Raw genomic sequence first — 27,080 nt, forward strand, 5'->3', positions numbered from 1 at the left:
TGCGGCCGAAATCGCGTCGCAACAGTGGAAACAAGCCCTTAATGGTTGGTAGGGGTTCAAAACTTATTTCACTCAATGAAATGCAAATCAGTTGCTATCTTTTATTTAAGGTTATTTTTTTCGATTTTCCTTTTGATGTGCTATCTGCCACTGTTAAAATAAACCTACCATTGAAATTATACTGTTCTGAGACTTCATTTCTTTGTCATTGGACAAACTTACAAAATCAGTGAGGGGTCAAATAATTATTTCCTCCACTGTATGTACACTTGCTGGTTTGAGCCGTGGTGGATGATATAGACCGCCTTGGACACAAATCGCGAGTCAATCCCACATGCGTACAGCGACTGCCCGACATGTGCTAAAGATCAAGCATGTCTTTAGCGATCCCCAATGCCTGAGCACCACCCAATCACATTGATCTCTCCCACGCACGGTAATTCACTCTGCCGTGTGCCCCCCCCCCCCCACCTCTCCGTCCCCTCCATAACCAGCGTGGCGCTACCCTGGAGGCTAGAGAAGCATCTGTACAGCGTCAGTAGGGCACTGTCACCCAACGTAACGACATGTCAGATAAAGCTAGAAGCACATTTATCTGACCTGGTCATTCAGAAAATATGGGAGTGGGGATTACAGATCAGACAGTATAAAACGAATAGCATACAGTGGAGGAAATAATTATTTGGTCCCTCACTGATTTTGTAAGTTTGTCCAATGACAAAGAAATGAAAAGTCTCAGAACAGTATCATTTCAATGGTAGGTTTATTTTAACAGTGGCAGATAGCAAATCAAAAGGAAAATCGAAAAAATAACCTTAAATAAAAGATAGCAACTGATTTGCATTTCATTGAGTGAAATAAGTTTTTGAACCCTCTAACAATAAAAGACTTAATACTTAGTGGAAAAAACCCTTGTTTGCAAGCACAGAGGTCAAACGTTTCTTGTAATTGATGACCAAGTTTGCACACATTTTAGGAGGAATGTTGGTCCACTCCTCTTTGCAGATCATCTCTAAATCCCTAATGTTTCGAGGCCGTCTCTGTGCAACTCTGAGCTTGAGCTCCCTCCATAGGTTTTCTATTGGATTAAGGTCCGGAGACTGACTAGGCCACTCCATGACCTTAATGTGCTTCTTCTTGAGCCACTCCTTTGTTGCCTTTGCTGTATATTTTGGGTCATTGTGCTGGAACACCCATCCACGACCCATTTTCAGTTTCCTGGCAGAGGGAAGGAGGTTGTCGTTCAGGATTTCACGATACATGGCTCCGTCCATTTTCCAGTTAATGCGATTAAGTTGTCCTGTGCCCTTAGCAGAAAAACACCCCCAAAACAAAATGTTTCCACCCTCATGCTTGACGGTGGGGACGGTGTTTTGGGGGTCATAGGCAGCATTTTTCTTCCTCCAAACACAGCGAGTTGCGTTAATGCCAAAGAGCTCTATTTTGGTCTCATCAGACCACAGCACCTTCTCCCAGTCACTCACAGAATCATTCAGGTGTTCATTGGCAAACTTCAGATGGGCCTGCACATGTGCCTTCTTGAGCAGGGGGACCTTGCGAGCCCTGCAGGATTTTAATCCATTGCGGTGTAATGTGTTTCCAATGGTTTTCTTGGTGACTGTGGTCCCTGCTAATTTGAGGTCATTCACCAACTCCTCCCGTGTAGTTCTAGGATGCTTTTTCACCTTTCTCAGAACCATTGACACCCCACGAGGTGAGATCTTGCGTGGAGCCCCAGAGCGAGGTCGATTGATGGTCATTTTGCGTTCCTTCCATTTTCGAACAATCGCACCAACAGTTGTCACCTTCTCTCCCAGCTTCTTGCTAATGGTTTTGTAGCCCATTCCAGCCTTGTGCAGGTCTACAATTTTGTCTCCGACATCCTTGGACAGCTCTTTGGTCTTTCCCATGTTGGAGAGTTTGGAGTCTGCTTGATTGATTGATTCTGTAGACAGGTGTCTTTTATACAGGTGGCTAGTTAAGACAGGTGTCCTTAATGAGGGTGACTAATTGAGTAGAAGTGTCTAACCACTCTGTGGGAGCCAGAACTCTTAATGGTTGGTAGGGGTTCAAAAACATATTTCACTCAATGAAATGCAAATCAGTTGCTATCTTTTATTTAAGGTTATTTTATCGATTTTCCTTTTGATGTGCTATCTGCCACTGTTAAAATAAACCTACCATTGAAATTATACTGTTCTGAGACTTTTCATTTCTTTGTCATTGGACAAACTTACAAAATCAGTGAGGGGGTCAAATAATTATTTCCTCCACTATACATCAGTTTCTATATTTTGTTATTATAAAATAACAGAATATAGGTCTTCTGCTCGATTACGGAAAACTGTGTTGTCCCATTTCAGGTCTGGAAATACACTTTAACATAGATTGTGATTTTTTTTCAAGGCTTCACATAGTTTGCAGGATGACTGTATTGAAAGAAAACATTTCTAATAGTTGAGAGTGTGGTAAAGGCTTACAAGTGGGATTAGGAGGTGAGAAGGATTAGAGGTGCGAGGCTCACACATGTGGACACCATACTACACACTGCAGTAAGATCAGGTGACTCTCGCACACAGCTAACCTGATGGCGGCCCTCAAGCTCCCACCCAGAGCTCCTGCCAACCAAAATGTTGTCACAGATTGAATAAAGTCTAATTTTGGTTTTTCCTCAAACAAGTTCAAAGACAGATAATCGCACAGCACCGATGTGAGGGAGAACATTAATCTGATGGCCCATAAAAAAAAAAACTATTTGGTTCAAGTTTGTCAGCTGCAAAAAGTCGAAGTGCGTGGATGGTTCCCAAAATGATTTTCTCATCAACGCTCCATACAAGGTAAAAAGCTACATTTCATAGAGCCCAAAAGCCACTATTTTGTTGCTTTGCAACCTGAATTGAAGACAGACACACAAAAACCTATTTTTCCAGCTGTCTTTACTCAGAGCAACATTTAACAGCCAAGTGAAAGATATAATAGCAACAGCCCAAATAAGAGAATAATAAAACCCAGAATTACTGAGGATGAAGGAAAGCATCCACCTTCCTCCTTTCCCAATTGTGTCAATACATTGTGGCAGGGCTGTGGAGTCTGTACAAAAATCTGCCGACTCAGACTCCTCAGTTTATGAAACCACGACTCCGACTCAAACTCCGGATACCCAAAATGGCCCCGACACCAACGCCTTGCTTTGTGGAGTCACCTTTTCCTGAAGGGAACCTTGAGTGAGAGGAATGTGGAGGCTGCCATCTTCATTCCCTTAAACAATGCCGGTTACCTGGCTGTCATGCCGAGCTTTAGGTTTGAGTCACATACCTGCAGCAAGCATGCAGCCAGTGCAGTCATACCAATTAAAGCATCTTATCTGCATGAAGATATCTGGAACAACCTGTAGGTCCTCCAGAGGAAGATCAAAAAAAAAAAAAAAAAAAAAAAAAAAAAGGAAAAAAAAGACAGGAAAAAAGACCAGGAGCCCCATACAGAGAAGTATGTTGGATGATGAGAGACAATGTACAAAATTAAAATAAAAACGGGTACTCACCAGGGCAGTGGAGTTGGTAGAAAAATCCTCTGACTTCTCAGTATATGAAACCACCGACTCCAACTCCAGGTACCCAAAATTGCTCCGACTTCTTAGTCTAATACCAGGGCTGTGGAGTTGGTACAAAAATCAGACTCCTCAGTTTACCCAAAAATTGCTCCAATTCCACAGCCATGGTACTCACAAAAATAAGAGAATGGAGCGGAAAAAAGTGACATCACCTGCCAGCAGTAGAAATGTCACCATGTGATGTCAGAATGTAAAAGGAAAGAGGAAATATTTTACAATGAGCAAACACTGACTAAATCATTTATACATAATTATTGTAAAAATGAAGCACTTTTCTTTTTATTACATTGTTTTCACTGGAGTTACTATAACTTTCTCTACCAGTCTGCTCCAGTCAATGTTTGACAAGACTGCAGCAGAAATCCTGACCAATATCGATCATGCCACTGCAAGCTTTACACAGCCTGATGCAGGACAAATCTATGCAGCATCTCCATCATGTGTTGAGGACTGATTACTAGGGATGATCAATGAGATGCAACTATTTCCGAGTTCACGCAAGATTATGTAAAGGTTTATTCAAATACATGCAGCTCAAAAATGGACCAATCAATTTAAAGCTTGGAGGGACTTGATTGGTCCATTTTCAGCTGCATATATTTGCATACAAGCTTACAGAATCCTGCATGAACTCATAAATATTTGCATCTCAATTACACGGATGAAGCACCATGGTAGTTCCAGCACAACTGCCACTTGTTCTGGCAGTAATGTAGCAGGTACTCTTGTCCATAAGGTTGTCTTCTCTGATTTGAAAACCTGACTTAACTAAATTCAACACAACAAAGATGACAGCAGTAAGAAATCAAGTCTACCTTTAGAAGCTGTTTGCCAACTGTTGGACTCATCTTCTCATCCACCATCAGAATGACGATTCCCCTTTCATCCATGCCACGTCTTCCTGCACGGCCAGACATCTGGATGTACTCCCCCGAGGAGATCTGCACCAATAAACAGGACAGAGCTTGGTGATGCTGCTTCTAGGGAAGCTTCAGATGGACTTTCTACTGAGGAACTATAAATACTCCAACTCACCCAACGGAAATCCTTCCCATCATACTTCCGTGCATTGGTGAACAACACAGTCCTGGCTGGCATATTTATGCCCATCGCAAAAGTCTCCGTGGCAAACAAAGCCTGTTAAAAGAAAGCCAAGATTAAAGATTAAAACATTCATTTTCGGATGTATATAAAATAGACATTCCTGAGAGTTGCTACAGCAGCAGTGTTGTCCCCAGAAATGTTTCCCAGCTGGGTGGCATGAAATTGTAGCCGGGTGGCATGAAAAAGTAGCCGGGTGGGGTGAGATGAGAGAAAGCAAGGCCAGTGCTTCTGTGAGTAACTATGCTTACAGCATAGGAGGAGGCAAGCCGATGACAGCCGGGTGCTCACCAAAACTAGCCGGGTGGAGCACCCGGCTAAAATAGCCTGGGGAGAACACTGAGCAGGAGTGTCAGAATTTGCTGCTACTTCAAGTGGAACTAAACTCAGAACTTCCCCTCTGCTCTAAAAGATTTGCCACAGCAATACAAAAAAAACAAAAAACAAACTTAAAGTCAAAGGGAACTTCAAAGACAAAAAATAAAAAAATAATAATTAGCGAAAATACTTACTTGTAGATCCTACAAAGTCTTCCCGCTCCCCTCCCACCCGTGGGAGACTTCGGAAGTCTTTTGGAGCCGAGCGCTCCCGAAGACAGGCGGCTCTGTACTGCCCCTGCATGACCGCGTGAAAGAGCAGTATGGAGCAGCCCATCTTCAGGAGCAGCCCATCTTCAGGAGCCAAGCTTTCAAAGCCTCCTTTGGCTCCAGAAAGCAGTATTTGACCAATTTGGTCCAATACTGCTCCTGGGGAGCCAGCGCTGGCAACCGGGGGGCTGTGAGAGGAGCAGGAAGACGTTATAGGACCCAGAGCCTTCCCTTTCCTTAGGCAAGTATCTGGCTAGCTGTTTGTTTGTTTTTTGTTTTTAAAGTTCCCATTCACATTCAAAGGACAACTGAATGAGAGGAATATAGAGGCGGTCATTTATTTCCTTTTAAATAATACCAGTTGCAGGGCAGCCCTGCTGATCTATTTAGCTGCAGAAAGTTTTCATTGTGTGCCATCCAAGAGTTTGGGTCCGCTTTAAGGGCCCATTCACACTAGAGCGTTTTACCGGTGATTTCGGCAAAACGCTCAAGCGCTAGTGCAATAATACCCTATGGGGCCATCCTCACTTGGGCGATTTGCGTTAATGGCCGGCGATTAATGCAAATCGGCAAACATGTAGCCTGCACTATTTTCAGGTGATTTCCCGGCGATCGCGTTTAGTGCTATAGAAGTGCTAATCACGATTGTGGAAAAATTGCTGCAGTGTCCAGTGATTTTTCTGCATTAATCGTAGAAAAATCACTCCCGTAAACCGCCGGCGGTAATCGCCAGCGTTATGCGCTGTTAGGTGTGAATGGGGCCTAATTGGATTAGTGCAACTGCTGAAAAAGAGCATGTTGCTCTCCTTCCCTGCGTAGACAATTGCACATGCAGAAAGAAGGGATTTTCTGGACAGTCAGTACTCCAAACTGTACTGTTGCCATGGCTGCTGGTGGCGCAATTTGCGCTTACTTTAAGTCATTGAAAGGTTTGTCAGTGCAAACAGCTGAAATGGTGAATAGCGGTGTGGCAGCCTATGATTCAGTCAGCCAGGAATTAAGAGATACTGGATGTTTCAGCCAGCCATCTGTTGCTTGAATATTAGCCAACAAACATCATAATAAAATGCACTTTGTCTGAAGTGCTGACCCCTCTGAACGGCATATCCTAAAAGAGATACAAGATGTCCCCATCTCCCCCACAGTGCTGCGGTGTTTGCTTTGTGGGAAATCAGATTCATATCCACATCATCAAAAAAACAAAAAACAAACAAAAGAACCCAACAACAAAAAAAGTTACTTCAGCAAATAAACCGGTCCCTGTGAGATATTAAACTGTAGTGTGGTTGTTGTTTTTTTTTTGTTTTTTTACACTAAACACATAAAATACATACAAAACGCAAAGTACAAAAAAAAAAAAGTTTTATTCAGTATAAGGGCCTGTACACACTGCTGCACTTGCGCTGCGTTTTTAAAATCGCAAGGTCTTTTGAAAAATAATGAAAATCTTGATGACCTGTACACACTGGTGCGATCAGTTTTTAGAAAACGTAATCGCAGTACCTGCTGCGCTTGAAAAGGGCATGAAAAAACGCAATGCAATGAGATTCCATTTTGTTTTTTCTGACGTCAGTATCCCAGAAGACTGCAATTTCCTGATTTCTGTTGAAATGTAAACTAGAAAAAAAAGGATTCTTTAGCCAATCAGCAATTACAGGAAAAACGCGAACGCATCAAAAACGCAGGCAAAAGCGCATACAATGAGTTTTTAAAACTACATGCGCTTGCGATTTTGCTTGTGTTTTTCAGTGTATACAGGCCCTAACACCATTCACAAAGTCAATGTCATCTCCGTGTGATATAAGCGTTTACCAAAACTATCAGTTCATATTATTCAAAAATCTGTTGGCCCTCATACCAAATGGAGGTAGTAAAATTGGGCAATCAAAAATTGTGTATGTACCAGGCACCTTTTGTTTTACATATTAGAGACCTGTTACCAACACAAACATTGAAGGATACCGTATTTTTTTAGACTATAAGACGCACCTAGGTTTAGAGGTCAAATACCGGGGGGGGGGGGGGATATATACTAAAATCTGTTGCATCCATGGTGATGGGGCATCTTGTGGATTATGCCCCCTTTGTACCTCAAACTCCCTTGTACCTCGTGTCTCCCTGTGTCCTCCTCTGTCCACCCCTGTCCTCGTGTTCTTCTCTGTGCCCCTTAAGTGTCCCAGTGTCCTATGCATGGGCAGAGTACAGGGAGACCCCGACATTGCGGCGGGTTGAAAGTTCGTATTGGCAGGTGTTTACAAGTCAGGAACTCCCTGCATTTGGACTTTAAGACGCAGTGACCTTTTTCCCCCCACTTCTGGGTGAGAAAAGGCGAGTCTTATAGTCCAAAAAATACAGTAACTCTCAGCCAAAACATAAATATATCACTGAGGCTTTGTTTGTCAAGCAGTTCAGCCACCCGGCTGCCAGACACAAACACCATTTGGCCATAATTACATGTAGCAGAATGTGGCAGCATTTGTTAACAGTTACAACACAGTACCCAGTATCCGGCACCAGCAGGGATCGCCTGATGCTGGCTACGTGTGCTTGTCGGTTGCTTGAGCAACCAGCCCCCCCCCCCCCCCCCAAAAAAAGCACAAATCTCTCAGGTGCAAGCAAAATACTCCCGAGCCTCCACCGATCCTCAAGCGTTGGCGAGCATCACCTCATGGGCTGCTATCGGCTTTCCATGCATAAAAGCCAGAATGTCAGTCTCCACCGATCATCCAGAGATGTCCTGCATCACCTTGCAGGCTCCTAGGGGCTTTCGCGGCTTCCCTTATTGCACAGAAGCCGGAGTGTCAGCTGACGCGCATCAGGTCATGTGACATGCCGACTTGTGTGCATGGATGCCAGAAGCTGCTAGGAGCCCATGAGGTGAAGCAGGACATCGCTGGAGGATCGGTGGAGGCTTGGTGAGTATTTTAAGGCAGCATAAACCCCCCAGAAAACCCCAAAACAAAGGTCCCCATTATCGATCAGGCATGGCAGTTGGTTGAGACTTCCGGTTGCCTGAACAACAGATAACGGGGACTCTGCTGTACTTGCAGCAGAATGTGGCAGCGTTTGAGAACACTACACGTCACGTGTGACACACAATGGCATTACCCAGTGGCAAAAAAACCTCTTGTACCGTCTGACCACAGCAACCACTATATGAAGGGCCACCTGTCCTGTCCACTGCCTGTGGCCGGAAACAGATGATAGGGTGCGAATGAACTGACTGTCAGCAGCTTGTGGAAAAGAACCTCATCTATGGCTGTGTGTAGCTGAATACAGTTTTAGATAACACTGCAAATACCGGACTGTCAGGAAGCACTAGTCTTATCTACAGATAAAAATACTGAAGGGTTTTCAATGTGAAAACACAGTAAAATGCGATCCAAGGTGGTCATACTCAGGCAATTGACCATCCGATTAGATTATAATCAGGTGAAATTGGTGCCACCAAGAGCATGACAGATCGACGATGCAACTCGTTTCGTGACGAAATTGGCCGCGAGCATCGATCGGACATGCTGCAAGAGGTAGGGCTGACCTGCTCAATCAGGTGCCCGGCAGTAATTGCAAACGATATCGGGATGAGTGACGATTGCGAGGGAACGCCGGCACTGTCACTCTTAATGTAAAATGTTCCTTCCGGTGCAATATACTTTAAATATATACTTTAGCTTTCCATTGCTGGCATGGGTGCGTGTGTGACGTCACACATACGCAGAGCGCGTGTATGTAGATGAAGCCCGAAGCTAGCAACTGACAGCCAAAGTATACTGCAGCGGGGGTTGAAGGGGGTAGGTGGTTGTTTGATGTCATTTTACATTGTGGGGACAGCGCAGGGAGCGATGTCACGGGGTCAATTACAGCATGAAACCTCTCGGAATCAGGCAGGCAACAGAGTTCTCTCCAATCAGAGAGAGATCTGTCTCTTGGTCGATCTGCTGATTTTACATCATCTGATGTATGGGCACCCTTACCTCTACACTCAGATTTGTGACAGAACCTCCAGATACAATGGCGGAATGAGAAGTTGAGAGCTAGCAGAGCTTTGTGTAGCAGCTGCTATCCCATTCTATGCACTATAAGTGGCTAAACTGTAAGAACAGAAGGCATCTCCACAGAACAGCGCAGTAATACCTTCAATAAAAAGGCAAAGAAAGGTAATGACTCATATTACCTTGAGCAAACCTTCAGAGAACAGGATCTCGATGGTCTCCTTCAATATCGGCAGCAAGCCTCCATGATGGATTCCAACACCGCGCTTGAGAAGAGGCAGGACATGCTCCACCTGGAGTACAACAAAGGAAAAATCTACCATGAGCACCCTTTATGCCTCATTCATGAACAGGTGTATAGGAAAGAAACCGTGTATAGGAAAGACCTGAAGCACAATCACTCACTCATTTTTAGAAAAAGTGTACAGTACAAAAAATATTTTGATTATTCAGAGTTCTCCATCATATGACCACTTTAGTGCTCCGACTTCACATAAAAAGGAATAATTCCAGCAGGCACAATTTTCATATTTCACTGATGTAAATGCCCCCCCATCTTTGTTTGTTGGTTGGCAAACACTGGTTTTAGATGCCAACTTCAGGCACAGATCTAAAAGTATCCTTAAAGGGGCCCTGAATCGAGAGGATGTGGAGGCTGCCAAATGTATTTTGAACAAAGCCAGTTGCTAGGCAGACCTGCTCATCTTACTGGCTGCAGTAGTGTCTGAATCACACACCCAAAACAAGCATGTGACTAATCAGGTCAGACTAGGGTCAGAAAATCTGATCCGTACACTTGTGGGTGTGGAATAGATCAGCATGACAGTCCGGCAATGTGCATTGCTAAAAGGAAATAAAATACGTCCCACCTCCATATTCCACTCACTTCAAATTGGTGGTACTCAAGATGTTCATTTTTTGTGTGCAATGTGGCTTCTGCAGATAAAACAGTTGATACGAAATTTTGTTCACATAACCAAAGTTACGCATGCATGGGAGAGTGATCAAGGAGGAGCGTGTCAGGGGTGTGCATGCATGGGAGAGTGATCGAGGAGAAGCGTGGTCAGGGGTGTGCATGCATGGGAGAGTGATCGAGGAGGAGCGTGGTCAGGGGTGTGCATGCATGGGAGAGTGATCGAGGAGGAGCGTGGTCAGGGGTGTGCATGCATGGGAGAGTGATCGAGGAGGAGCGTGGTCAGGGGTGTGCATGCACAGTAGCCAGTGACTTGCTCAGTCTGCTAGCTTTTGGAGGGGCACAGCTGCTGCAGGGATCAGTGTGGAATGACACAGAAGAACCAAAACGACTCCAGGGGGCTAGAGGCAGCCCTGGGTAGAGTTAAACTGGACACATTTGTTCACTTAAGATACCCTTTAAACTGGACTAATATTGAGGAGTTCAGTAAAATGGGTAAGTGATAGCAGGAGCCGCCATCCCAACTAAGTCTTCAGCCTAAGCTGTAACAGAATTAAAGCTGACTTTTACAGTATTTCAACAGGGCAGTCTTAGGAAACAGACCTGTGGGAGCTTCTTGTCCTCATCTGACAGGCAATCTATGGCATTGTTAAACACCTCCTCAACCATCTTCTTCTCTTCATCTGTATTAGAACCAAGAAAACACATTAGGGATCATCATTTATATAGGAAACAAAAAGCCATCTGCAAGACTTATGTACTCATTAAATATTTGTGGGCTTAGGTGGTGAAGCAAGAGAGAATCCAAGAGGCAAAGAAATATAAATAAAATTCCTCAACAGTTGCTTTAAAGAGACTCTGAAGTCTCTAAGAAAAGGTCTTTTTAGTTAATCAATATGTTTATTATGTTATCCCTAACTAAACTGCCGCATCCCCGCCGCAGTACGCTAACTAAATCCCCCCAAACTCCCGGGGGGGGGGGGCACTCCGGGCAGCACTTCGGTGAGAGGCAGAGCTATAAGCTGCAGCCCTGCCTCACACGCGTCTGGCAGTGGCGGATCGCCGCCTCTTCCCCGCCCCTCTCAGTCTTCCTTCGCTAAGAGGGAAGAGGCAGAGATCCGCCGCTGACAGATGCGTGTGAGGCAGGGCTGCAGCTCATAGCTCTGCCTCACATGGAAGCGCTTAGGGCAGCAAAATTCACGACCAAGAAAGTCATGGATTTTGCAGGGGAGCGGTAGGGGGTAGTTTGGGGGTATTTAGATAGCGTACTGCGGCGGGGATGCGGCAGTTTAGTTAGGGATAACATATTAAACACATTTATGAAATAAAAAGACTTTTTTTAGAGACTTCAGAGTCTCTTTAAAGAGACACTGAAGCGAAAAAAAAATTATGATATTATGATTTGTATGTGTAGCACAGCTAAGAAATGAAACATTAAGATCAGATACATCAATGTAATTGTTTCCAGTACAGGAAGAGTTAAGAAACTCCAGTTGTTATCTCTATGCAAAAAAGCCATTAATCTCTACGACTTTCAAAGTCGTGGAGAGGGCTGTTATCTGACTTTTATTATCTCAACTGAAAGTGAACAGTTTTCTGTTCATCTGCTAGAGGAGAGGTCATTAGTTCACATACTGCTCTGAAAGAATCATTTTGAATGCAGAGTTTTGTGTAATCTGCACATATTAGAGAATGATGCAATGTTAGAAAAAACACTATATACCTGAAAATAAAAATATGAGAATATTTTCTTTGCTGCCAATCTTCTAGTAATTATTCATAGTACACAACCAATTCACTATATCATTTTTTTTTCGCTTCAGTGTCTCTTTAAAGCAAATCTGTAGCGAATAAAAAAAAAAAAAAAAAGTGGTCAGATACTTACCTATGGAGAGGGAAGGCTCTGGGCATACGTGTGAAATCACCGCCGGGAGACTTGGGCACAGGTTACAGCCGGTATATGGCTTATCCTGCTGCTGCACAAGTCCTGGTGGCGTTAATTACTATTCCCCCTCCAGGTCCACGTGGATGGCAGGGAATGATGCAATTACAGTGTTTTAAAAGCATCTTCAGCTCCGTCTTCTGACGGTGCCGAAGTTACTCACTGTCCGACGCTATAGCCGTAATTCCTATTACGGTCTACGGTGGCGCCGTCTGCACCCAAATCTCCTGTGCTGTTATTACAGCGCTCAGGCTCTGGATCTCAGAGCTTTTCTTGTCCTCTCTGTGTCCACAATCCAGTGCTGTCACCAGTTCATATGCCCGCCCTTTCCTCCTTCACCAAGCTGCTTGCATTGCCCCAATTGACCCCATCTGTAGTCATGCAATACTTTTGACAAGATTACCAGGCACAGAGCTGGTGACAACTAGCTAATGAGGTCAGCTTAGCGAATAGGAAGAGGTGGTCAGTTTACAACAAGCCAGAGTTTCACTCCATAAACAGTTGGACTGAGTTCCACTTTAAAGTAATTCTGTAGTGTGGCCATGTATATTACTTTACTGTTACTTTTCGAAACACGTTTTTAGCAAAAGCACGGTTGGCATTTCATACCCCGATAATCTTCCCTTCCCTCTTCTATCACCACAAATACTGCAATAACACCATGCAGCTCAATCTAGCCTGCCTGCTGCTGATTCCCATGTGGTCACCCTCAGCCCTCCTTCCTGCTGACTTAGTGCTGGTTTACATGGGCACTTGCACAAGGTTTATTGCCGGCCGTTGTGCTCATTTAAATGCTGCCCATTCGAGTGAACCACAGTTTCCCACAGTAGCTTGCATGAACGGCAAGTTTTTATCCCCATTTTTCCTGCAGTTTCAGCCAACTGAGAAAGCAACAGGTTGCTTTCGGGGTCACTTACCCCACGTCTCCGTGCCTCCCGTGGAGGTGAGAAACGATGATCGCCAATAAAAGCCGCCAAGAGACGTATTTATCCAAGATGCTGCCAGAAGCCCAAGTGAACCGACCCTTATTGCTTGTTCACACTACAAGAGCTTTTCTAAGCACTTTGTGATTTTAAAAACTCTTGCTAATGTTACCCTATGTGTGTGTTCACACTGGAGCAATGTGATTTTGTAAAAATCCCCCATAGCATTGCACTAACAAAAGCTTTTAAAATCTCTAGAGCTTGAAAAGCTCTTGTAGTGTGAATCAGCCCTTATAGCACATCAGCTTAGCACCCAAGGCTCTGCATTCACAGCAGAGAAGACAATGTGCAAGCAGCAGGGGTGGAGTAAAGAGTGATCACATGACATCAACATGCAGGCTGGACTGAGCTGCACTGCCGCCATAGTCAGCATGCAGGCTGGACTGAGCTGCACTGCCGCCATAGTCAGCATGCAGGCTGGACTGAGCTGCACTGCCGCCATAGTCAGCATGCAGGCTGGACTGAGCTGCACTGCCGCCATAGTCAGCATGCAGGCTGGACTGAGCTGCACTGCCGCCATAGTCAGCATGCAGGCTGGACGGAGCTGCACTGCCGCCATAGGTCAGCATGCAGGCTGGACGGAGCTGCACTGCCGCCATAGGTCAGCATGCAGGCTGGACTGAGCTGCACTGCCGCCATAGTCAGATCTCACTGCAATTTTAATTTGGCCGTATAAAAGTTAGACAAGGTTTATCATGGTAAGAAACAGCAACTATGCTTTTACTAAACTCTTCTTTTTCCGCATACAACAGTGGCTTCATATGCATAGACTCATACAGGGTCACTTTAAAAAAAAATATGAAATTAAATCTGGCTTATTCGCAACTTGTGATTCACCTGGCAGCTCGGTTTAATTGGCACAGCCCCGCAAATCTCCCAAGAAGCCAATATAGGGATGGATTAGGAGAGAGTAAACAGAAGGGAGTAATAAACTAGACGACAATGTAAACATCTTCCTCACTGCCAACAGAAAACAATACAAAACATGACATAATCCTGCTACAAGTGGAGTTATTACCGGAGTTGAAGTCCAGCTTGGACATCTGCAGAGCATAGGCCTCACAATCCTTCTTGCTGAAGCTGAAGATGATGACTGGCTGGAAGTTACGCTCCATGATCATCTTGACAATCTTGAAAACATTAGATGGACCTGAAAGGACAATGACATCAAGTGTGACTGAGATCACATTTCAGCAGAACACATGGACTGCATTACACCCCTCCTGAGGAGGTGATCCAGGACAAGCTCAACACCACACAACAAGCTGCTCCAAAAAAAAAAAAATCTCTAAAGAACACAAAGCAAACACCTGGATCTTGTCATTATTTCTAGCATTAGCGACTATCAGCTCTGGGGAAATCATACAGCTGCACTATACATAAAAATAAACAAAGAGCTGCTACATGCGCATAGTACAAAAAATATTTATTGTGGCATAGTTAAGTCAAAGTGCATGGGACCTTGAGCCTGTCAATCAATTAAAAACACCCATAAACTCTCCAGCACAACATGAGCATATAGCAAGCAACTCATTTAGGTGCAGAGTGGTTAGAGCCTTGCCCGATCGCCAGCCTAGGCTAATGTAGTCAGCCTCCAACTACTGCAACTAATCTGTGGACCCACCACGGGACACACACCTTGCTAATTAGCATATCATCTCCTTCCAGTAGCTTGAGCTGAACCATCTCTGTCGCTGTGACCAACATGAATTGCAGATGTCACGTGCTGAGAATTCCTCCTTGTGTTGTTGTCATGTATACATAGTACTTATCTCATTCAGTGATGCACTAGCTCTAAAATGTGCTGGATCAGGGTATGTGGAGGTGGGGGGTGAGGACAGTGCCTCCAAACTCATGACTTTAACAGAGGCCGGTGCCGATATCCACTTGGCTGGCTACAGGTGGCTCAACCACCTCTTCGCACCGCTGGTCCGATGCTCTACAGTCATTCCAGCATGTAGGAAGCAACATGTTGTGCCCAGCGTCCCGGGTCACGTGAGTGCATTGACGTTGGCTGGCTCCGCCTGCTGATGCGCTTTGCCTCGCCGATGCGGCATTCTGAAAGCGGATGGAGATGCAGCTAAACAGTGGCTAATCATAGCTTAATAAGAGACGAGCTAGAGCCTGTCAATTGTAAATATGTGACTCTCTGACACGGGTGTGGAGTCGGTTTATGAAAACTCCGACTCCAGGTGCCCATAATGGCTCAGACTCCTCGAATCAGACTCCTTAGTCTAATACTTACCAGGGCTGTGGATTTTGTCCGACTCCGACGTCTATGAAACCACCAACTTCAACTCCGACTCCAGGTACCCAAAATGTCTGACTCCTTGACTCCAATTCCAAAGCCCTGATCTCTGAGAGATCAGTTTGTCCCTATTATTACAATGTATGAATCATGATACATTCAATTTGTTCAAACACTATGCCTCTGGAGGTACAAGCCTAATGATTTCATTTTCTCTTCTCTTTCTAATCTAATCTCTCTCTTGAAGGTCTGGAGTGTTGTGTATCATTTTATGCCATTTGCTTCAATCTACCTTATAATACTTAAAGAGAAACTCCGACCAAGAATTGAAGTTTATTCCAATCAGTAGCTGATACCGCCTTTCACATGAGAAATCTATTCCTTTTCACAAACAGACCATCAGGGGGCGCTGTATGGCCGATATTGTGGTGAAACCCCTCCCATAAGAAACTGAGTATGTACTCCTGGCAGTTTCCTGTCTGTGAACCTTGCTGCATTGTGGGAAATAGCTGTTTACAGCTGTTTCCAACTGCCAAAAACCATGCAGCAGCTACATCACCTGCCAACAATAAAAATGTTCACTGGAGTTCCTCTTTAAGTAAAAGTTACACGCTCATCCAGGATTTTTAAGCAAAGCAAGTATTTAATATATTTTGTATTAAAAAAAAAAAGTGTGTGCCAGTTGCAATGATTAGTCTGTCATGTTACTCATTTGTTATGATGACCACTAGACTTACTATGTTACAGGGAACACATGTTGCGTGAACCCTGAAGGTTTGTATGTTTTTCATTGCAAAAATATTAATAAACGTGATTTGTAAAACAAAAAAAAAAAAAAAAAAAAACCTTGAGGCATCACAGCGCCATTTGCAATCTGGGCAACCTGCCCACAACTGGGCATAGATCACCCATAAAGGAGCCCTGAACAAACTGGCCTCCATGTTCCAACCTTTCTTCCAGGAGTATCAGGAAGCATAAGGAATGTCAAAGATCAAAAAGGACTCCTGTCGCAGCAAAACATTTGCCAACTATAGGAAGTGGACCATATTCAGGTCCAAATTCAGACCATTTGGAATAAGTGACCGCAATCCATAGGTCTAGGACATTTCAACCTTTTAAACCACAAAACCTCCTCTCCTTTGTACTTTTTATTTTAGGATCTCATTAAAGCGCAACCCAGCTGGGTTCTTTTGATGAAAGGTCTCAGTGAACTATAAGATTTGGTCTTAGCATTGGAACAATGCTCTCTGTGCGCTACTATGTCTAACCCTACTGACCACACTCAGTGTGAAACCCCATAGGATCATCATTGCATCGGGTTGTGATGCGATTGTCCATTGCCATGCAACACAAAGTAATAAGTGAGAAAGGAGCCTATGAAGCAGGTCAGCTGAGTTATTTCATCTCTTGGGATTCTTATCAACAGGCTAGACCCATCTCTCAGCATTTTCATTTTTTAATGTGGGGATTTAAATACTAACACTTTTCTGTATGCTAGTCTGCTTTCTCTTTGAGACTTCATCAGCTATAGCTGCATACCGTACCTTTTGTTCCCCCTTTACGTCCTTTCTGGTCGCCTTTGGCTGCCTCCCCAGAATCTCTCAATACTTGCATTGCGGTATTAAAGTTGTCTTCCCGAAAATCTCCCTAGAAATCAGTGCAAGCCAAAAGACAAATATAACTAAGAGCAAAAAGTATCACTGTACGATTTACAAGTTTACATTTCCTATCATACAGAACATGGTAAGTATAAAACAGCTGCATGAGCCAACTTACAGTCTCATCCACAACAAGGTGAAGGCCATCGCCCCCTGCTGGAAATATGTAATGCTGCAAGGGAGTTGGACGATAGTCTGTGTAGATGACGTGACACGGCTGCAAACAAAAGAGGAGAAATGTTTAAGCTACAAATACTATCTAAGCACAAAAATTTAAAAGCTTAACAGATCATTTAAGGTCCACATCAAAAGAAAACACATCATAGGAGGACTATAGAAATGGCCATTAATGGCCTTTTGTTAAAAACCGATAGTTGCCTGGCAGTAATGTTTACCATCCGATTTTAACTCTCAAGCATGAGACCCAGTAGAGCGCATTCAGGAGAGATTTATGCATGCAGCATTTCATAAGAGAAAGGCAGCCAGCATCCACTGCTGATAGTGCCGCTTATCGCAGACAAGAGGATACCTCCAAAGTGTCACTACCAGGGCTGTGGAGTCGGAGTCGTGGAGTCGGAGCAATTTTGGGTGCCTGGAGTCGGAGTCGGGAAAAATTGCACCGACTTCGACTCCTAATGAATTTGTAACTGTAATTAAAATAGAAAATATGATAAAATGTTCTATTTCTCACATAATAGTCATTAAAAATAATGTATATATACAGTGATAGCTGTGCTCAGTCCACAAAGATGAAATAAACCAATCAAAATTAGTTACTTGTGCTGCTTCAATAAAGCAGTCCCCGTATTTTTAAAGTCAGATATACATATCTGATTGTGACTGTATATATGATGTGTACACAGAAATCTCTTCTATATACTAAACAACATCTATGCTGTAAGTATAAAGCCAGATGTGTAGCCATGTCACTAATAGAGATGGTCAATGAGATGGAAATAATTCTGCATTGATGCTGATTTATGCAAATACAATACAAATACAATACAAATTAAAGGGTACCTGAGACGGATGAAAAGTAAAGTTTTATACATACCTGGGGCTTCCTCCAGCCCCCTTCAGGCTAATCAGTCCCTCGCTGTCCTCCACCACCTGGATCTTCTGTTACGAGTCCTGGTAATTCAGCCAGTCAGCACAGTCCAGCCACGTGCCGCTCCTACAGCCAGGAGCATTCTGTACCTGCATAATAGTGCTGCGCAGGTGTAGCACGCTCCCGGCGGCGGAGTGTGTGCATGCGCACTACACCAGACTGGCTCAAGTACCTGGACTCATAGCAGAAGATCCAGGTGGCGGAGGACGACAGCGAGGGACTGATTAGCCTGAAGGGGGCTGGAGGATGTACAAAACTTTAATTTCATCTGTCTCAGGTTTACTTTGTTATACAGTAGTACTATACTCTACATATGCACTCCCCACAGAGCTTCAGGGAATCCACTGAGAATATTGTGCACATTGAACACAGAGGTGTTGTCTATGCCCATAAACCTGGTTCAGATTGTACATGAAGAATGTGTAAGAGGAAGAATCTCCTCATTCCCCTGCAGAGTACCTGCACATCACTCTTACCGGTACCCACAGTTACATTGCCTAGGGCCTGATCCATGTTCAGAGTGTGCATGAAGAATGTGTAATAGAGGAAGAATCTCCTCATTCCCCTGCAGAGTACCTGCACATCATTCTTACATGCACCCACACTTACATTGCCTAGGACCTGATAGATGTAAAAGGTACAAACTGGAACAAAGAACAAGTACTCTTACCAAGGACTAGTTTTAGTCTAAAGGGAATAAATATAGTAGTCTACATATTCTTCTCACTTCAGTTGTCCTGTAAAATTCCTAAGCGTTGGCAGTTAAGAGACGAATTTCACGTTACATACTTTTAATCAACAAAATTGTAATATGCAAATTAGAGGAGTCAGAGGAATCCTAAACTGAGGAGTCTGAGTCGGTGGATTTTTGGACCGACTCCACAGCCCTGGTCACTACAGCCCTGCATGTCCACTGACATCACTGTCTACAGTGGACAAGAGCGGAAAAGAGGACCCCTACAGTGTCATCGCAACCCTGCATGGATCACGCAAGTACATTAGCTGCTTACCACCGCCATACTGATGATTAATTCTTCTGAGGTGCAGTGAGTTTCAAAAGGACATACAGCTATACACAGTGCAATAAGGGGATGTGATTAGAGTAATGACAATATATTTAAGCCTGCAGTGTCCCACTTTCATTACCATCGAATACAAACTTATATGATAGGATAACAGAGGCGCCAACTGGATAGAAAAAAACACTAAAAGAACTTAAAAACCCATCTTGGTAGTGGTGGACTTGCCTCCTCCAAGCAAAACTGTGGATTTTCAGTCAAAACAATTTTATTAGATACTCCAAATAAAGTGCAATGCGTTTCGCGGGATACAAACCCGCTTCATCAGGCAATAACAGATAGGAGTAAACAGCATCTGCCAGTATCATCAACGCAGAGGCGCTCAGTGTTGATACTGGCAGATGCTGTTTACTCCTATCTGTTATTGTCTGATGAAGCGGGTTTGTATCCCGCAAAACGCGTTGCACTTTATTTGGAGTATCCAATAAAATAGTTTTGACTGCAAATCCAGTCGTATGTTCTGCTTGGAGGAGGTAAGTCCACCACTACCTCCATTACCAAGATAGGCGCCTCTGTTATCCTATTATCTACATCAAGTCCACCCTTGGTGGAGGGTTGTACCCTTCCTTCTACTACAGAGAGCAACTTTTTAATCCTGAGTGGGGTCAGGACAATCTCCCCACCTGATTTGACAGTGGTTGCCTACCTGGTAACCCTGGTTTGTGAGTATTAAATATTATTACTCTTCCAATTATACATTACCAGTACATACTACACTATATTGGGCTCTTGGTGTTCTCTCTTTTTCACAAACATATGAGTTTGGCACAGGGCTGTGGAGTCGGTCCAAAAATCCACCAACTCCGACTCCTCAGTTTAGGATTCCACCGACTCCGACTCCACGACTCCGACTCCTCTAATTTGCATATTACAATTTTGTTGATTAAAAGTATGTAACATGAAATTCGTCTCTTAACTGCCAACGCTTAGGAATTTTACAAGACAACTGAAGTGAGAAGGATATGTAGACTACTATATTTATTCTCTTTAGACTAAAACTAGTCCTTGGTAAGAGTACTTGTAAAAGGTACAAACCGGAACAAAGAACATCTATCAGGCCCTAGGCAATGTAACTGTGGGTACATGTAAGAATGATGTGCAGGTACTCTGCAGGGGAATGAGGAGATTGTAAACAGACAACACCTCTGTGTTCAATGTGCACAGCATTCTCAGTGGATTCCCTGCAGCTCTGTGGGGAGTGCATATGTAGAGTATAGTACTACTGTGTAACAAAGTAAACCTGAGACAGATGAAATTCAAGTTTTATACATACCTGGGGCTTCCTCCAGCCCCCTTCAGGATAATCAGTCCCTCATTGTCCTCCACCACCTGGATCTTCTGCTATGAGTCCAGGTACTTGAGCCAGTCAGGCGTAGTGCGCATGCACACACTCCGCCGCCAGGAGCATACTACACCTGTGCAGCACTATTGCGCAGGTGCAGAATGTTCCTGGCTGTGGGAGCGGCATGCGGCCGGACAGCGCTGCCTGGCTGAATTACCAGGACTCATAGCAGAAGATCCGGGTGGTGGAGGACAGCGAGGGACTGATTAGCCTGAAGGGGGCTGGAGGAAGCCCCAGGTATGTATAAAACTTTACTTTTCATCCGTCTCAGTTACCCTTTAATTTGTAGTCACCAAACCAAATTTTAATAACATATCACATTATTTGATTTCATCAGCAAAGGGAGTGCATACATTTGCATAAATCAGCATCAATGCAGAATTATTTCCATCTCGTTGACCATCTCTATTAGTGACACGGCTACACATCAGGCTTTATTCTTACAGCATAGATGTTATTTAGTATATATAAGAGATTCCTGTGTACACATCATATATACAGTCACAATCAGATATGTATATCTGACCTTAAAAATACGGGGACTGCTTTATTGAAGCAGCACAAGTAACTAATTTTGATTGGTTTATTTCATTTTTGTGGACTAAACACAGCTATTACTGTATATATACATTATTTTTAATGACTATTATCTGAGAAATAGAACATTTTATCATATTTTCTATTTTAATTACAGTTACAAATTCATTAGGAGTCGGAGTCGGTGCATTTTTTCCCGACTCCGACTCCAGGCACCCAAAATTGCCCGACTCCACGACTCCGACTCCACAGCCCTGGTTTGGCATATCGACATTCATTTACATCAATATAGGACTTTGGCCCAGTGCACACAAAAAAGTACTAGCGTAATCGCAGCGCTTTACATAGTTACATAGTTATTTGGGTTGAAAAAAAGACATACGTCCATGGAGTTCAACCAGAGAACAAAGTACAACACCAGCCTGCTCCCTCACATATCCCTGTTGATCCAGAGGAAGGCGAAAAACCCTTACAAGGCATGGTCCAATTAGCCCCAAAAGGGAAAAAATTCCTTCCCGACTCCAGACGGTAATCAGATAAAATCCCTAGATCAACATCACTGGGCTTTTTGAAGTGATTTTTCAGAGCGATTCTAGGCATGTGTAGAGCGATTTTCTAAACATGCCTCTCGGTTTTTAGTGCGTTTTGGTGTAGAATTTTTTATATTTTGTTACAGTATAGGTGTAACTGAACAGCTTCTGTAACAAAACGCTTGGAAAATCTGCAGGAACCGAGTTTGCGAAAAAAGCACATTGCTTCTGATTGCTTTTAAAATTGCCAGCGCTTTGAAAAGTGCTTGGCTAATGTATTTGAATGGGATATTCAAATACATTAGCCAAAAACGTTTCAAAGCGCTGGCAATTTTAAAAGCGATCAGAAGCACTCTTGGTGTGCAGCAGGCCTAAGTCTTGTCAAAACAATAGATTGGAGTGGACTAAACAGAAGACTCAATCCACTGAGATATATGAAGAGAAATTGTTCTGGTTTCTACTGACCTTACATATACTGATCGATGTGGATCATTGCACTATACAATTAGATGAAATGTGGAGCGCATGAGGTTGATTGGAGAAGGTTTACATATTAATGGCCAGCTAGACGCATTTAAAGCTCTGCTACTGGCTTGCTTTTACATTTTGCTTTTAAGAGTGTCCAAATAATAAAACATAATATAATTTTTGCACATATACTTGAAACCAATTGTCTTTTTGTTCTATAATCAATAATTGGTTGTATTAGTCAGCAGATGAAACATAATTTTATGAGTAGGGATTAGCGATTGTGCTGTGATTTCTCCGTGATATTGTGCATCATAACTTTCTAAATTGTTTCACAGGTGGCAACATTTTTATTCTTAGCAGGTGGATCACTGCAGAATGTTTGCCTACTGAGAGTTCTGAAGAGAGTAGAACATATACTTATGGTGTGTACACACTTGAAAGATAAATGAAAGATATCAGCCCAATTTTACCCCCTTCCAAGTAGTATGAGAGCCACACCTACACAGTCTATTCTATGGAGCTGAACTCCCCATCAGATAAAAATCTTTGCAGGAGGCTGCACACAAAGATGCTGTACACATTCAAAAGATCCGTCCCTGCAAAATGCATTCATAGTCTATGATATCTGCAGATTATCATACACAATTTGTTTAACAGACTTCATCTGCATATCTGATAATCCATCCTGGTGGATCTGATCTGCAGATGAATGTCTGTTAAACAAGGTGTGTATGAGGATCTGCAGATATCATAGACTATGAATGCATTTTGCAGGAACGGATCTTTTGAATGTGTACAGCATCTTTGCGTAGAGCATCCTGCAAAGATTTTTATCTGATGGAGAGTTCAGCACAATAGAATAGACTGTGTAGGTATGGCTCTCATACTACATGGAAGGGGGTAAAAATTGTCTGATATCTTTCATTTATCTTTCAAGTGTGTATGTAGCATTAGTCCCCCAGAATGCTCTGGGAGAATTCCGCATAGCTAAACAGCCTAGGACAAATATTACAGGGAGGGCAGGGTTACACACCAATATATAGATACAGGAAGTATTTCTGATGCTAAAACCAGGAAAATTACCATAAAAGTGGGTATCCTGAATGCTTAACTGCATAGTTACAGTTACATAGTTATTTGGGTTATAAAAAAAAAAAAAAAAGGAAAAAGAGACATATGTCCATGGAGTTCAACCAGAAAATATAGTACAACACCAGCCTGATCCCTGTTGATCCAGAGGAAGGCGAAAAACCCTTCCAAGGCATGGTCCAATTAGCCCCAAAAGGGAAAAAATCCTTCCCGACTCCAGATGGCAATCAAATAAAATCCCTGGATCGACACCACTAGGCATTACCTAGTAATTATAGCCATGGATGTCGTTCAACGCAAGAAAAGCATCTAAGCCCCCTTTAAATGCAGGTATAGAGTTTGCCATAACGACTTCCTGTGGCAATGCATTCAAAATCTTAATCACGCTTACTGTAAAGAACCCTTTCCTAAATAAAGGGTCTAAAAGTTTTTTCTCCATGCGCAGATCATGTCCTAGTCCTTTTTGAAAGCCTAGGGACAAAAACCTCTTTCGACAAGCTATTATATTGCCCTCTGATGTATTTACACTTGTTAATTAGATCCCGTCTAAGGCGTCTTTTCTCCAGACTAAATAAACCCAGTTAATCTAACCTTTCTTTGGTGAGACCTTCCATCCCACGTATCAATTTTGTTGCTCGTCTCTGCACCTGCCCTAAAACTGCAATATCTTTCCTGCAATGTGGTGCCCAGAACTGAATTCCATATTCCAGATGTGGCCTTACTAGAGAGTTAAACAGGGGCAATATTATGCTAGCATCAAGTTTTTATTTCCCTTTTAATGCATCCCAAAACGTTATTAGATTTAGCTGCAGCGGCTTGGCATTGAATACGATTATTTAAAGAGAATCTGTATTGTTAAAATCGCACAAAAGTAAACATACCAGTGCGTTAGGGGACATCTCCTATTACCCTCTGTCACAGTTTCGCCGCTCCTCGCCGCATTAAAAGTGGTTAAAAACAGTTTTAAAAAGTTTGTTTATAAACAAACAAAATGGCCACCAAAACAGGAAGTAGGTTGATGTACAGTATGTCCACACATAGAAAATACATTCATACACAAGCAGGCTGTATACACCCTTCCTTTTGGATCTCAAGAGATCATTTGTGTGTTTTTCCCCCAGCAGCTATCTTCCACTGAAGTGTTATGCTGTTTCTTCCTGCAGAGTGCAGACAGCTCTGCCTGTATGTAATTCCTCAGTATGTGAAAGCCCAGCCAGCTCAGAGGACGATTTATCCAGCTTGTAAAAGATAATAGAGAAGAGAGAAGCTTCCCTAATCTAAATAATACACAGGCAGTGTGCAGAGAGGGGCCTGGAGGGGGGAGATGCATCACAGAACCACAACACTGAAGAACTTGGCAGCCTTCCAGACACAGGCTGACAAGTCTGACAAGAGAGAGATAAGTTGATTTATTACAGAGATGGTGATAGTAGAACGTGCTGCAGTAAGCCAAAACACATTAGAATAGCTTTTGGAACTTGTAGGATGATAAAAATCAGGATGCAATTTTTGTTACGGAGTCTCTTTAACTTGTTGTCGATGAGTACTCCTAAGTCCTTCTCCAAGTTTGAGGTCCCCAACTGTATCCCATTTATTTTGTATGGTGCTAGACCATTGGTACGACCAAAATGCATGACTTTACATTTTTCAACATTGAATTTCATCTGCCATTAATGTGCCCATATAGCCATCCTATCCAGATCCTGTTGTAATATGTCACTATCTTCTTGTGGGTTGATGATTTGTTTTACTGTGCTGTACCATTTGTCACTATAGTGACTCTTTAAAGAGACACTGAAGCGAAAAAAAATATATGATATAATGATTTGGTTGTGTACTATGAATAATTACTAGAAGATTAGCAGCAAAGAAAATATTCTCATATTTTTTCTAACATTGCATCATGAACTAATGACCTCTCCTCTGGCAGAGAAAAAGTAAACAGTTGAGATAATAAAAGTCAGAAGACAGCCCTCTCCACGACTTTTGAAAGTCGTAGAAATGAATGGCTTTTTTGCATAGAGATAACAACTGAAGTTTCTTAAGGTCTCGTTCACATCTGCTGCGCTGAAAAACGTCTGAAAGCGCGTGGTAAAAAACGCATGCGCTTGTGCGCGCTTTAGTGCGCGTTTCTGTGCGTTGCGCTGCGCTTCTTTAAAGCACGTTTTGCTTGTTGTACCAGCAGCAGTTGTCAATAAAACTTTGTTTTTGTATGTAAATGTATTTTGTTCTCCAATTAGGGGTAAAAAACGCATGCGCTTCTATGCGCTAAAAAAGCGCACCCATTCACTTGCATTGATGTGCGCTTTCCAGCTCAACGCACAGAAATGCATGCAACCCTACGTTTCTGTAACGCTGCTCAGCGCAGCGCATAGATGTGAACCAGCTACATTTAGTTACAGGGGAAAGTAAATACCTTGCTGATCGCACAGGGCAGTGCCCTGTAAAAAGCGCACAGAAATGGCCCTGATGTGAACGAGGCTCTTCCTGTACTGGAAACAATTAGACTGATGTATCTGATCTTAATGTTATTTCTTAGCTGTACTACACATACAAATCATATCATCATAATTTTTTTTTCGCTTCAGTGTCTCTTTAAAAGGGAACCTTAACAGAGTAAAAAAAATAAATAAATAAAGTTTCACTTACCTGGGGCTTCGTCCTGTACCCCCGCCGTCACTCACCGATCATCCGGTCCCCCGCCGTAGCTCAGTTTCATTTTCAGCAGTGTGTGTCCTCGATCGCACTCCCGTCCCTGTTGCAGTCTTGTGCCTGCGCAGTATGTGTAATACGTAAGTACTTACGCATAGTACTATGTACATACGCATACTGCACAGGCGCAAGGCAGTTACAAAGACGGGAGCGCAATTGAGGACGCACGCAGCCAGAGCCACACACGTGCACTGCCCTAAGCCACGGCAGGGTACCGGATGATTGATGAGTAACAGTAAGGGTAAGGTAAGTGAAACTATTTATTTATTTTAACTCCGGTAAGGTTTCCTTAAAAGGAAATGGGTGTAGGGGACGCTGCAAGAAATAGGTCAGGGATACAGAAAATCTAAGTGGTCATGTAGCCACTATCTTTAAACTATTATGCATTGTCAATTGTTTAAATCGTGTTTATTAACCTGAAAAGACCAATAGCAATCAGGCAAGTATTCCATCTTTCTATTTTCAACTGTCCCTGATTACCGTGAACTAATAAAAGGTAGCAAACTCTACAAGGTTACTGAAGAATGATTGTACAGTCCTTTTTACCAGGTCTTTGCCTTGTGAGCATCAATCTACCTGTTTATGCAGGTGGCAAATCCATTCAGCAAACTGCCGGGCGTTGGGTATGGTGGCAGACAGGAAGACATAATGTACGTTGTCTGGCAGGAGGATGATGGTTTCTTCCCACACAACTCCTCTCTCTGTTCAACAGAAAAGAAAAACCTTCAGTACATATTTCATCAGCTGACATAGCTCAGAAAACACACTGCACAGTCCCATGGAATGCTGCTTCCAACAGAATGGCTTAAAGCCTATCTACACCTGACCCATTCTGTTAGGATCTGCTTTTCAAGCTGTGAGAGTACTGAGAACAAGGTAACCATGAGAACTCTTTATACGGACCTACAGCCCAACCACACTGCAGCAAATTCAATAAGCCATAAACAGGAGTATCAAAGCAGGCAACAAATGCCCATAGGCTTTCTGAATACTGAGCCTTAAAGTTCTGCTAAAGTTAAAAATAGTAGTAATAATAATAATAATAATAATAATAATAAGGCTGTAGCTGACTAGTTCAGCACCAACATTCACTCTTAGCTCTCCAACCCCCAATATTTGGAATGTGCTGAAAAAGTCAGATCCATGGAGGCTCCACATCAAAAGGTACATGACTCAAA

General features: G+C 43.1%; 1 protein-coding gene across 1 annotated transcript in view; it reads right to left on the minus strand.

The window, feature by feature from the left end:
• The window catches only part of MTREX (Mtr4 exosome RNA helicase), a 144,600-nt gene that overhangs the window by 94,930 nt on the left and 22,590 nt on the right, over positions 1 to 27,080 (minus strand). Inside the window, exons 8-15 of the mRNA XM_068249254.1 lie at positions 26,479 to 26,603; positions 17,153 to 17,251; positions 16,921 to 17,023; positions 14,147 to 14,278; positions 10,807 to 10,886; positions 9,473 to 9,583; positions 4,646 to 4,747; positions 4,426 to 4,551 (exon numbers count right to left, since the gene is read on the minus strand). Coding sequence (XP_068105355.1) covers positions 4,426 to 4,551; positions 4,646 to 4,747; positions 9,473 to 9,583; positions 10,807 to 10,886; positions 14,147 to 14,278; positions 16,921 to 17,023; positions 17,153 to 17,251; positions 26,479 to 26,603 — 878 coding nt within the window. The remainder of the gene's footprint in view (positions 1 to 4,425; positions 4,552 to 4,645; positions 4,748 to 9,472; positions 9,584 to 10,806; positions 10,887 to 14,146; positions 14,279 to 16,920; positions 17,024 to 17,152; positions 17,252 to 26,478; positions 26,604 to 27,080) is intronic.

The sequence above is a fragment of the Hyperolius riggenbachi genome, chromosome 1 (genome assembly GCF_040937935.1).
Source record: "Hyperolius riggenbachi isolate aHypRig1 chromosome 1, aHypRig1.pri, whole genome shotgun sequence".
In the NCBI taxonomy this organism is placed as follows: domain Eukaryota; kingdom Metazoa; phylum Chordata; class Amphibia; order Anura; family Hyperoliidae; genus Hyperolius; species Hyperolius riggenbachi.